The 13,553-nt window shown below is 34.2% G+C and overlaps 1 protein-coding gene across 1 annotated transcript; it reads right to left on the reverse strand.

Moving 5' to 3' along the window:
- Positions 1-64: 64 nt before the first annotated feature.
- On the reverse strand, positions 65-13,302 carry LOC149731494 (puromycin-sensitive aminopeptidase-like). Its single transcript, XM_089884612.1, has 21 exons — positions 13,034-13,302; positions 12,727-12,889; positions 12,528-12,597; positions 12,124-12,283; positions 11,759-11,861; positions 11,207-11,286; positions 10,901-11,049; positions 10,512-10,626; positions 9,782-9,903; positions 8,979-9,126; positions 8,475-8,585; positions 7,736-7,868; positions 7,299-7,428; positions 6,654-6,798; positions 5,770-5,992; positions 5,360-5,460; positions 5,068-5,166; positions 4,633-4,740; positions 3,888-4,043; positions 3,260-3,307; positions 65-432 (listed from the first exon to the last, which is right to left on the reverse strand). The coding sequence occupies exons 1-21, from the start codon at positions 13,289-13,291 to the stop codon at positions 295-297; spliced, it is 2,760 nt and encodes a 919-aa protein (XP_089740738.1). The 5' UTR covers positions 13,292-13,302; the 3' UTR covers positions 65-294.
- Between the last annotated feature and the right edge of the window lie 251 nt (positions 13,303-13,553).

The following is a 13,553-nucleotide window of genomic DNA, read 5'->3' on the forward strand; positions in this document are numbered from 1 at the left end:
ATTGAAAACTGCAGATTTTTTTTGTGGAATTCTTTTGTAGCTATCTGTGTTCCACAGAAATTAGTTGTTTTTCATGTTGGTCTTCGTTTGTATCTGGTTCAACACCAAAACTTAAACATGACGAATCGGGCAAGCAATATAACACATCTATAAATTGGAATGGAAAATCGGAGCTGAACTAATTTAACGTAAATGAACTTCTGCGAATAATTTAAAAATCATCATAAACAGTTCTATAATTAAACCTGCACAATTCGCCAATACCCTACGACATAAAACCGACCAGAACCGGATTTAGGCGGTATTTTCTTTAAGCCAAGCGCAAATTGCTTCGCCGTCACGTTTCCACCAGTCAGACTTCTGCCGGATTTGCTCAATAGATTGTTGGACCGTGCGTTCTGCAGCCATAGCAGGATTTTTCTCAAAGAAGTCCTGCAGTAAAAATGAAAGTTATAATAAATTGCCTAAAACCGTATTATAATTAATCCGTAAGCGGGCACGAAGTGTATGAAACGAAACACACGTGTTATATTATAATGACTGTCGTATTCCGCCACGCGAGGATAAAGCAGGGCTGAAAAGTTACATGCAAAATTATGTTTTCTTGCGTTTCAACTTTTGAGCTACCGAATTATGGGTGTATAGCTTAACCATGAAATTAGGTTTACATGTCACAATACGGTAATTACTGGGGATTTGTACAGGAGTGTTTAAAGTTGTCTCATTACATGCCAAACATTTTGTTGCGCTGGGATAACGTAATCAAGTTATGTGTAAAGATAAACAAGAAAAAATCAACAAATACTGAAAAGTGTTATACACCACAATAGTATTATCAACTTGAAAAACTACCTAAAACTTACAACCGCATTATTTCCTAAAATACTCAAAAAAGGAAAAAGGGTAAAAAAGCGTTTTTTAAACATTTGAATTTTTTTTCAACAAATAATTTTAATTATAAATCACCGTCTAAAAATTCCTTTATTTAAAACAAAAACGGTAAAAAAGCTAAGTTTTACATCAACAAACCGAAGCAACTATATACAGTCAACCGCATAAAGGGGAACCGCAGTACCAAGGTGATCCTAGAATACAGATATTTTAGCGGCCATTTTCGATACCTTCTACTGGTGCCACCAACCTAAAATTTGGACACTGTACTAACTAGACCCCAGCGGTACCGAATCTAAAATAAAAAATAAAAATTTCGAAAAAATATTAATTATGAATATTAATATTCGTCATAAAAACATATTTATAGAATTTTCTCCCGTTCCAGCTTCGAATATGTTATAGCGCTACGTAATAGCTACAAAATAAAACATTATTTTCTTTAAAAAAGTGCGGGGATAGATGTTAAATATAAAAAAGTATGATCATAACTCGAATCATATAAATATTATATTTTCGATTTTTTTTGCGAAAATATAACTCACGCATACATCTATGTAGGTCACTAGCATGTTATCCCCATCGAAAAAAAAAATTAATTTCAATTTTTTTTTATAACTGAATATTAATATTCGTCATAAAAACATATTTATAGAATTTTCTCCCGATCCAGCTTCGAATATGTTATAGCGCTACGTAATACCTAAAAAATGAAACATCATTTTCTTCAAAAAAGTGCGGGGAAGGGTTCAGAATACAAACAAGTATGGTCATAACTTAAATCATATAAATATTAAATTTTCGATTTTTTTCGCGAAAATATAGCTTACGCATACATCTATGTAGGTCACTAGCATGTTATCCCCATCGAAAAAATAATTAATTTAATTTTTTTTTAAATTTGAATATTAATATTCGTCATAAAAATATATTTATGAAATTTTCTCCCGATCCAGCTTCGAATATGTTATAGCGCTACGTAATACCTAAAAAATGAAACATAATTTTCTTCAAAAAAGTGCGGGGATGGATGTTAAATATTGCGGAGAGTATTAATTACTCGAATTTCGTGTTTATATATTTTTTTTGCACGAACAAACAGGTTTATCTTCCTTTCCTTTAGACATTCATTATTGTCTGCGATAATTCGATCGAGCCTATCAATAAAAGGCGCTAATCTTAGAGGCTTCAAGAACAAACAATCCTTTGTATTAATTGAAACAAATAAATTAAAATTCTTGGTATATTTCCAGGTACGTAAGTACGGACAGGATAACCGTAAATAACCCAAAATACGAGTAATTAATACTCTCCGCAATATTTAACATCCATCCCCGCACTTTTTTGAAGAAAATTATGTTTCATTTTTTAGGTATTACGTAGCGCTATAACATATTCGAAGCTGGATCGGGAGAAAATTCTATAAATATGTTTTTATGACGAATATTAATATTCAGTTATAAAAAAAAGTTGAAATTAATTTTTTTTTTGATGGGGATAACATGTGAGTGACCTACATGGATGCATGCGTAAGTTATATTTTCGCCGAAATATTTTAAAATTTAATACTTGTATGATTCGGGTTATGACCCTCATACTTGTTTGTATTCTGAACCCTTCCCCGCACTTTTTTGAAGAAAATGATGTTTCATTTTTTAGGTATTACGTAGCGCTATAACATATTCGAAGCTGGATCGGGAGAAAATTCTATAAATATGTTTTTATGACGAATATTAATATTCAGTTATAAAAAAAAATTGAAATTAATTTTTTTTTCGATGGGGATAACATGCTAGTGACCTACATAGATGTATGCGTGAGTTATATTTTCGCAAAAAAAATCGAAAATATAATATTTATATGATTCGAGTTATGATCATACGTTTTCATATTTAACATCTATCCCCGCACTTTTTTAAAGAAAATGATGTTTCATTTTGTAGCTATTACGTAGCGCTATAACATATTCGAAGCTGGAACGGGAGAAAATTCTATAAATATGTTTTTATGACGAATATTAATATTCATAATTAATATTTTTTCGAAATTTTTATTTTTTATTTTAGATTCTGTACCGCTGGGGTCTAGTTAGTACAGTGTCCAAATTTTAGGTTGGTGGCACCAGTAGAAGGTATCGAAAATGGCCGCTAAAATATCTGTATTCTAGGATCACCTTGGTAACCGCAGTCGTGGTATTACAGGAACGTACAATTACGTTGGTGCAAACGCCAGCGGGCCAAAGACAACGCGACGCAATCATTTTGCGTGTTAAGTGCGTCAAAACGTAAATTGGAAATGGCGGTTACTTAAAAAAAAACTTTTAAGTGGAAATACTTAAAAAAAAAACAATTTTTCCAAGTGGACTTACTTCAACGTCTTTGGCCATTTCCTCGGTTCCAAAGTTCTCTGTCGTGTTCTGTCGGATAAAAAATTGATCAGTGACAATTTGAACGAGAGGAAATATTAATATATATAGTAGGTTGGGGTAAGTTGGGACATGTTTTTATTTTTTTTCGTTCTATTTGGCATTAAACAAAGAATATTTACTCACCATACGACTCTTTAAAGTACGTTGTTAAATGTTAAACAAACAGATCAGAATATATAGTTTCAGGTGCCAACGGCATCCCATTTTACCCCGCAATACTATACCTTGCATTAAAATGGTTAGACACCTAACACAGGGTACATAAAATGCATATAAAAATAATTTCCATTAACTATAAACAAAACATATTTCGCAATTGGTTGTGATGCAATATAAACGGTGGGTGTGGCCAATAAACGAGTATTTTGTTACTTCTGCTACCAGGCATAATGTAAATAACTTTTCAACGGCTCATTTGGTATGAAAACATAGTGTGGTAAACTTTAATTCTTGCTGGGTGGCAGATGATACGTCGGAAATATACTACGTGTTTTTTCATACCAGATTAGCCGTTGAAAAGATATGTAAAAATATCGAGATTGATAAATATTACGATTTGAGACGATACCTTAACCAGGCGTGAGATTAGAAACATCCCCTTGTACATTTCATGTAGTGTGTCCCAGTTATCTTTAGTGTATTTCCATGCAAGATCTCGGCCCACCTTGTGTTTTGTAGCAACCGAACCGATAACGAAGATACGATCGTTTGAACGCACTCGGTCCTAAAGAAACTTGTAATTAAATAAGGGCAAATATGCATTCATCAAAGGCAGACTGTAATTAGAAATAATGGTATTTTGGTCATACCTCAAACTGTACGTCTATGGTCGTGCATTTATATCATGTAAAGTGATTGTAGTTAGATAGACACAAACTGTAAGTAAAAGACCATAGAATAACAGTTCTACAGTGCACTTATTTTAACGACTGTCGTTTTGCTACTAATTCCTTTATCCTAATTTGTACCGTATTCAAAGAGATAAAAAATAAGTTGCACATCGTAACTTATATATAGTAGAGTGGGGGAAGATGGGAAACCTTTAGCACGAAATATCTAAATATCTTGACCGTGATTTAAATAATTAACAGCGGTTCATGAGAATCGTAAGGATACGTTTTTTTTTTTATAATTCCTTAAATGTTCTTTGTTTACTATCAAATGGGACGAGAAAATCGAATAAAGATGTGTCCCACCTTCCCCACCCTACTATACAAACACACCATTTTTCGTTGCCATCCTGCAAATGTCTTCTATTATATAGGCCGGGTTCTTGTAGCGCTGTACGCCATAGGTCCTTAGATTAAGCTTACCGACATAGCGAAGTCTAAAACCTCTTTAATAAGAGTCGGGTCCTTGGCTGAACCAAGACAACGTTCGATGCGGTTTCGTTCCTCGTGGAGATCGGTTTCTTTGTGGAGCTGTAGGAATATGATTACATTTATTAAACGCCACAGAATCGTACAGTCATCAGTGAACGTTATGTTTTTTTAAACACAAAAACTTAAATTATCTGTTTTTAAAGTAACAAAAATGCGTTGTGTTTTATATTAACAAAAAATGGGGAATTTTCGCTATTTGTTTAAAAAGTAACAAAAATATGTTATATGTAACAAACAACAAAATAAATTCGTTGTGCCAAATAAAACAGTATGTTTTGACCAAAACAAACGACCATGTAAAGAAACAGTGAATCATTTACTTATGAATAGAAAACAACTACTTTTGCAGTGTTTCCCAAACCTTACCGTTAACAGTGTTTCCAGGTCTTTTTTACCACCGTGGGAAAGAACGTTGCCGTACACAGGAGCTCTTAGATCGGCGTGAAGGCAACACGATTTGTCCAGCTGGGGATTCGAAAATATTATTACGCGTGACGTTATTATTGCGCGAACCAAAATAAACCAATGTTACGCAACGTGGTCAATTACGTGAATTTACATAACACGGTGTATTACAAAGCAGTTTATAAATATTACTTTAACTGGTTTAGTTAACACATATCCGCATAAAGTGTTAAATGTATTGTGAAATACGTACGTGGCTTGAAAGTCGTTTAGCAGACTCTGTGATAGTGTTTGTACATCCGCATTCGCCCATACGTCGTATAACAAGGCTTCGTAGCAAGCTTTCCAAGTGACCTAGTACAAAATAAATGATAAATGAATGTAATTTGATTTATCCTTGCGTGGCGGGCAGTGGCAGTCGTTATATCATGGGGTATGTGTGAATGAATGTAACATGGTTTATTCTCGCGTGGCTGGAAAACGACAGTCGTTATAACACCGGTTTTTGTTTCATACACCTCGTGCCAGCTTACGAGTTACCCAGTATGTTACTTTGTGGGTGATTAATATTACGTTCCTTAATTAACAGTTCGAACAATGATAGTTAAAACAACCAGATTAAAAAAAAGCAAGTTACATTTATTCATATTTATACGTAATTACCTTCACCGTCCTTTGCTTCCCAACCCATGTTATCAGCTGTACGCTTCATAAGTTTAAGTGTGAACTTCTTAAAGTTGCCATGAGCTTCGTCGTTGTTCCACAGCAATGAAAACAGTGTGCCGATCTTGCCATCCACGTCACTCCATACAGTGAAGTCGGTCTCATTCTCGTAAGCGGCAAGCGCCTTAAGGAAGTCGGTGGTAGGCGCTACACCTGAAGATGCCTGAGAATTTGAAAATTAGTAGTAGTGCGTATACGAAAACTAATCTGAGTTTGAATAAAGCAATGCAACGGTATCACATTTTATCATTTAGTTAAAACATTTAGGTAAACGCTCCGGATTGTACATCGTATTTTAACATTTACATTACATTTTATCATTTAGTTTAGGTAAACGCTCCATATTAAAATGTGATGTCAATGATAAAATGTGATGTACAATCCGGGATGTTTACCTAAATGTTTTAACTAAACGATAAAATGTGAATTGTACATTTTGAAATTTAATCGCGTTTTGCAGTTCTTTTGTAAAAAATTAATTAGTTAAAAGTAGTGTATATATATTAGCTATGCACAAGAGTGACAAGACACAATAATTATCAAACAACATAGTGTTGTAGTTAATTTTAAAATGTTGATACAATTCAATTAGAGTATCATGCATTGCCAATACAATCGTTTTGTGATTTTGCACCTATACGGTTAAAAGGTAGGGTATACCAGTCAAATAAATATATATTCAATTAAGGAATACATAAATCGTTTTTTTGGTATAAAAACGCTAATTTTATTATATGTTAATTTCGTCCACCACTGTCAAGACTCCATTAAGTTATGACAAAAATAGCATTATACTAAATAAAACATGTAAATTTGCGACCTACCAGGGCAAAAAGATCATTTTGAAGACCAAGCCTATCTCGTGCTGGTAAAGTACGATCACGTACTGCTGGTAGGAGTGCAGTAAGGAGATCGGAACTGTACCGGACACGATAGAAACCGTAGGTTCCCGGGTTCAGCTTCACCCAACTGTGGAAATTTATTTAAACGGCAAATGTCACTGGAATGTATTGTAGAGTGGGGGAAGATGGAAAACTTTTCATTCTATTTTTTGTCTCATTTAGTAGTAAAAAAACGTTCAAAGAATTATAAAACCGTATCCTCACGACTCCCATAGACTGCTGCTAATTGTTTAAAACACCATCAGGATGTTTGGATATTATGTGCTAAAGGTGTCTCGTCTTACCCCACAGTACTATATGTTGCTACACCACCAGTAGCAATATTGAGCAAGACACATTAAAATAAGTGGGTGTGTGGGGCTTAATGCAAATGCTGGTAGCATTGGGCGAGAGTATATTAAAGGGGTATACTGTCGAAAAATCAAAATTTGTGTACTAATAGAGAGGATCTAATCTAATGTGATCTTAATGTACCACCAAAGGGAAAAAAATTACTCATTTTCCAAATAAATTGTGTGGAATTAAAAAAAAGGCGTTAATTGATGTTATTTTTTTAACACTACTTACGCGTCTCTTGCTACGCCATCGATCTTCACTTCAGTGGTTTGAGAGTCAAACAGAATGCTCTTCACCGGCTCTTTGGGGGAAGAGGATGTGGAAAAAGATACCGGGATCGACCACAAGGAGGCACTGTCATCTACAAGAAAAAAAATAAAAATTTCGAAAAAAAAAAAGATTTTTAAGACGTCTGGTCAGTTTAGTTGATAATATATTTAAAATAATTGTTATATAGACAATAGTTTACATTTACCTTCAGAAATTTTAACATATTAATGTGCAAAACATGCAGTTTCATCCTATTTTGGTTACCAAACGTAAAGACTTACTTTAGTTTTCCTACTACTACTATTTTTTTTACTTTTTAAAGTTGCAGTTAATTTTACTTACAGCATAACAGAACACCCCATAATTTACATTTATGTGAACACAGTTTAGAGACTTACCGGTGTTGGCTGACATGCTGTTGGCTCTAAACTTGCTCTGTGAGAGCGATAAAGTGATGCTGTTGTCGGTTCTTTCTTTAACTTCAACATTCAAGACAGGGTAACCCATTTGTTTGGTCCAGGTTGTCATAACCTTGGTAGGAATGAATGAATGTAACTTGTTTATTTTGGGTAATGGGACAATCCTGGTCTAAATCCCAAGACCCATGAAGTGCCTTGCTGTGGGACCTCACCCACATAGAATATGTTGGGGTAATGCGCCAATCCTAGCCTAAATACCCGGACTCAGGGGGTCCCACGCTGTAGGACCCGACTCACATAGAATAGAACTTGTTTATGCATGTGTGGCAGGGCAAGGACAGTCGTTAAATCATGGGTGTTCTGTGTTATACACCTCAAGCCCGCTTAGGAGTTATAATGTATGTAACTTTGTGGGGTTTAGATGCTTTTAATGTATGGATAAAAAATTAGAAAATTTATATGTGACTACTGGGTAGGAACAATTACTGTTAAGTGTTTCGTCCAAGAGCACATACGCACAGAACTTATTTATCCTTCCATAGCAAGGCTATGACAGTTGTTATAACATGGGTATTCTGTTTCACACACCTTGTGTCTGACAAAATGAAGTCGTATTTTAAGAAAGTAAGCCAGCCAGTATATACCCTAATTAAAATACGCTAAATATTCTAAAAATATGCTTTGAAAAAATGGGGATTTAAAATTTTGAAAAAATTACCTGCTGTACTGGTTTACCGCTTGCATCTCCGAGTGCTGCCCACAAGTCTTCAGTAAATGCGTTCTTGTAAGCGTGTTTGTTTAGGTAAACATTCATGCCTTTTCGGAAACTCTGAGTGTAAAAACCTTTAGTGTAAAAAACCTTTAGGCATTGATAGACATGGAAGTGAAACAGAAATTAGTTCATAAATCAAGACAATTGCACCAGCAGAACAAATATGCATAAAAGTTGTCTTTCAGTAAAATGTTATTATACTGACGCACACCATATAAAGTTTGTTACACTGAAGACAGATTCATTTGACAAATAAAGACTTAATTTCCGCAGCAATAAACACACATTGGCGGTGGCGCAGCCCAAAAAAAGGAGGGAAAAGCAGGAGTTTAAATTTCAAAAAATTAAACAAAATAAAAAAATTTTAAGAGGGGAGTGCGAACCCCAAAATCCCCCTCTGTCTACGCCACCGCACATTGGTATCAAAATTAAGAAAACAATTTTAAAAACCTCGTCTCCAATCCAGTTGTGCAACATCCGGATGACAGATGCTCCTTTGCTGTATGAGATCGCATCGAAGATCTCATCCACTTCATCTGGGTGACCTACAGGTATCTCAATGGGATGACTGTTGTCCAAAGAGTCTAAGTCCATTGCTCTGCAATAAAAGAGAAATTGTTAAATTTTACTGTATTTTGTTTTACACACCCCAAGAAATTGTTAAATTTTACTGTGTTCTGTTTTATACACCCCAAGAAATTGTTAAATTTTACTTTGGGCAACAAAGCTTTAACAAGTCTAATCAAAAAGTTTTGGTTATTAACACAAATTATAAAAAAAATACCTTGCTGCAGTTTCTTATTGAGTAAAATTAGGTTACATTACTTTAATGCTTTTTCTTCTGGTATGTAATTTAATATTTTGAGACCTTACATTTTATGTCCTATTGAGGCTGTCTTTATAAGAGTAATAAACAAAAGTACGCAAGCAATAAATACAAATCGGACAATCATGAAAGCAAAATAAGCTTTACTATTACTAACAGTGCAGAAATAATGACATCTAGGAATTGGGATTTTTTCTCCAAGCGACAATGCTTTTAAATTTGGAAATTTTGTTTGTCTACCTACTAAGCTAGTATATATATAGCATATTAACTATACACCAACACCAGTGAATATAGGTATTAACCATTCTATGTGGGTGAGGTCCCGCAGCGCAGCACGCCATGGGTCTTAAAATTGGTGGTATGCGATGGGTCCTAGAGTTTTTATTAAATAAATAAATATTCTATGAAAAGTAAAACATTCTACCTGACAAGATCATGAGTCACAAACTGGGTCCAAATATCAAACTTCGGGTGGCAGTGATCTGTTGCCAGGTATTCCATGAAGGAAGCAAAACCTTCGTTCAACCACAAGTGTGTCCACCACTCCTAGATACAGTTGTATTATTTAAGGTGGTGTATGTTGCATGTTAGCACAATAGACAGCAGCCTTTTTAACACAGAACAGCTTTACCCATAGCTTAGGTAGGAATGAACATTACAGAATAATTAGGTATTCTAGGATATCCTAGAATACTTTATTTCGAATCTAGAATTTTGAATCTTTTTGTATGTATAAAAAAAAAATGTATCAAGCCAAAAGACCAAGCCGAAACGTATAGCAACCTTTAAAAAGACGCTGCAAAACGTTTTCCCTTGAAAGTCCCACAAACACAAGAATCTTTTTTTTCAAAATTATTAAATATTAAAAAATTGTTAGTTTAGTTGAAGTGATGATGAATGATGACGTCATTAAACAGAATACCGAGTCCCGTAATTGGATTCAAATACACAGATTTGAAATTCTGTAATGTGCATCCCTAAGCTTAGGGTTATGCTTTCATGCAGAAAATAAAGTGCATCTCCAATTAGGATGAATATTTTTGGTTTAAGTAAAAAAGAAATCCTAAACCGTGATTTCAGGTAACTAAAAAAAATAAAAGCATTTTTTTTTTAAATTCTAGACATCCTTTAATGCCAAAGTACCAACTGCTCACCATTGTGACCAGGTTTCCGAACCATTGGTGAGCAAGTTCATGGGATACCACCAGCGCCACCCACTGGCGAGTATGAGCGGAGGAACTCGTCTCGTCGATTAAGAGAGCTGTCTCACTGCATTACATTCATGTTTCATAAACATGTATTAATATGTAAAAAAATTATATATATATATTATATTTTATAACTTTTTCACAAAATTTTTATGTTCAGGTTTAAAAATAGTATCAAACAAAGTCTTCTACAAAATAATTTGGCTCTGCTTGTTTGGATGAAAATTTAGCAGCATATAATGTCACCACATTAAAAAAAATTACGGCAAAAATTGGTCTTGTGTACCCTAGTCCGTAACTTTACACATACCAGGCACATGGTATTAATCACCTACCGATAAGTTACCAGGCCCCAGTTCTCCATTGCCCCTGCACAGAAATCAGCGATAGCAATTAAATCCATCTTTGCAAGTGGGTAAGGGATCCCGAAATAATCTTTGTAGAAAGGAAGAGCTTTTGTTGCTACTTCGAGCGCAAATTTACCCTGAAAAAAAAAGCATTTGAATTTTCTACAAAAGTCTACAAAATTAATTTCAGGCAGCCATGAAAATGTTTGTGGGCCAAAAACACATATTATTTACAATATTTAATTCCTAATGGTGTGCAGAAGTTTATATACAATACACAGTATTTGTACACACCTGTGCAGATTTACCAACAGGGGTATATACCCTCACTTTTACACCATTGCTTGTTTGGTCTTCAACATAATCAAATTCACCTGCAAAATGGGATATTTGAAGTAATTAAAACTGCAGATGCTATTGACCTAATTGCACAAGAAGTTGCTTAAGCAAAAACAATAGATTTTTTTCTATTTTGAAAATTGCTACATTTCGTGATGAAAATTTATCATTTAGAGATCTATGGTAGGGTGGGGAAGACAGGAGTCCAGGACACCTTTTGTTCTATTATCTTTTTCCATTTCGTAGTAAACAAAGAACGTTCAAAGAAATATAAAACCAAAACCTTGCGACTTCCATAGACCGATGTTTATTGTTTAAAATACGGTTAGGACTTAGGATATTTGAATATTATGTGCTAAAGGTGTCCCGTCTTTCCCCACTCTACTATAGAAGTAATAATTTGTTTGAGATTTCAATAATTAGACAGTGATAACTGATAACCTATAAAAAAATTCAGCGTATATTATTTGGTGAACATAGTGGTAAACTGATTAACAAATTCCATACCTACTACAAAAGCAAGCAGATATGTTGACATAATTGGGGTCTGGGCATATTTCATCACTTTCAAAGTGTTGTCTTCGCTGTACACACTTTCATCAATTACATTCTGTAAATCAAGAATGTTACATATTATAAAATGCTGTTGAATTATGTTGTACGTTTCTTTAGATTTATAGCAAAAAAAGGGAAACTAACACTTGATTAAAAATACACTAAATAAATTTGGTTATATCTCATAAAATTCCTTATTTCAGTTTTGGGTAAATTTATGTCATCATAAATCCACCCCCCCCCCCCACAAAAGAAAACAATAAATATATATATATGTATATATATATTAATTTTAAGTTATTTTTCTATATTTTTACCATGTTTGAAAGTGCGACCAGGTCTTTAGGCACTACCAGTGTTGTATCAAATGTTGCTTTCATTGCTGGTTCATCCCAACAAGGGAAACATCTCCTTGCATCTGTTGCTTCAAACTGAGTAACAGCAGCGAACTTTTCCTCACCATTTCCACTAACGTACCTAAAGAAAATATTGTTGCTCATGCTCATTGGTGTCATATGAATAACCAATAAAATTCATAAAAAAGTATGCATGCAGGACTAGACAACTGGGTTTACAGCTACCATGTTAATAAAAAAGTCAAGTATGATAACTATTAACTAATGAATAAATCTAATTTATTTTTTATTGTATGCTGAGGTAACGAGAGTGTTAAGATTTATAAACTGTTGGCGCTTTAATCCCTCCGAATTACACCACATACTTGCTTCTGTAGAATCCTTTCATTTTGTTGTTGAGTTCTCCAGTAAAGTTCATGTCTAACACACCATTGCCTGGTGATAATAAAACAGACAAGGTAAAAATTTGGTAAAATTATGCTCCAAAACAAACAAAAAATGATTGATTATTTAAAAGGTATAGGGCTAGGCCAATAATAGAATATTGCATTTTTGTGTTTTTACCTATGGGTAGGTCACTTGGAAATTGGATGACCACTTTTTCATTCTCTACTTGAAACGAAATGTCCGAAGAAGCTATTGCAGACTTTCCTTCTGCTGTAAAGCTGGCTGAAGCAATTTTGATGTCCAAACAATTGAGCACAATATTGTTGGTTGCTTCATTAACCTGAGAAAAGATAAAACAAAAGTGAGCTTCATGTTGGGTAAAAACATGTATCTATGATTTGGTGTATGTAAGTAAACATGTGGCAAAACATACAAGGATATAAAAATAACCTAACAATTTTGAAAGTGACAATTGCATACAAACCTTCACACCAATCTGCTGTTTCCCCTCAAACACAAAATTTTTAAGGCACGGTTTTAACCAAAGATTGTAGTTGACTGGTACAACAGTCGAAGGAAGGCGAGAAAATGGTTTCTTCTGTGCAGGCATAGTTGAAAATAGCAGTTGGTTAACTAAATTTAACACAGGGGACGTGAACCTTTTAGCAACTGGAAAATAACACACAATATTTGCATGTGGTAGAAGAACAGATGTAACTCTTCCCACTTGCCTAAAATGCATGGTCTACACTCTACAGATTTGTATAGTATTTAACTTGTAACAGGCAAAATATAACCCAATTAACGTTTTTGGGAATTATAAAAACAAATAAATTTAGCATAAAACGGAAACCGTTATGCTGTTTTGTCGTAGTTTGGGCTATATTGCCAGTTTCGTGTATAGTGTATAACTTTCCGTTACAATTCCGAATCTCCATAGTGGTTTATTTATTTGCGACTCATTATGAGAATGGTATTTGTTGTTTTTAGTCGGTAGATTACTC

Source organism: Ciona robusta, chromosome 9 (genome assembly GCF_009617815.1).
Source record: "Ciona robusta chromosome 9, ASM961781v2".
NCBI classification, from domain to species: domain Eukaryota; kingdom Metazoa; phylum Chordata; class Ascidiacea; order Phlebobranchia; family Cionidae; genus Ciona; species Ciona robusta.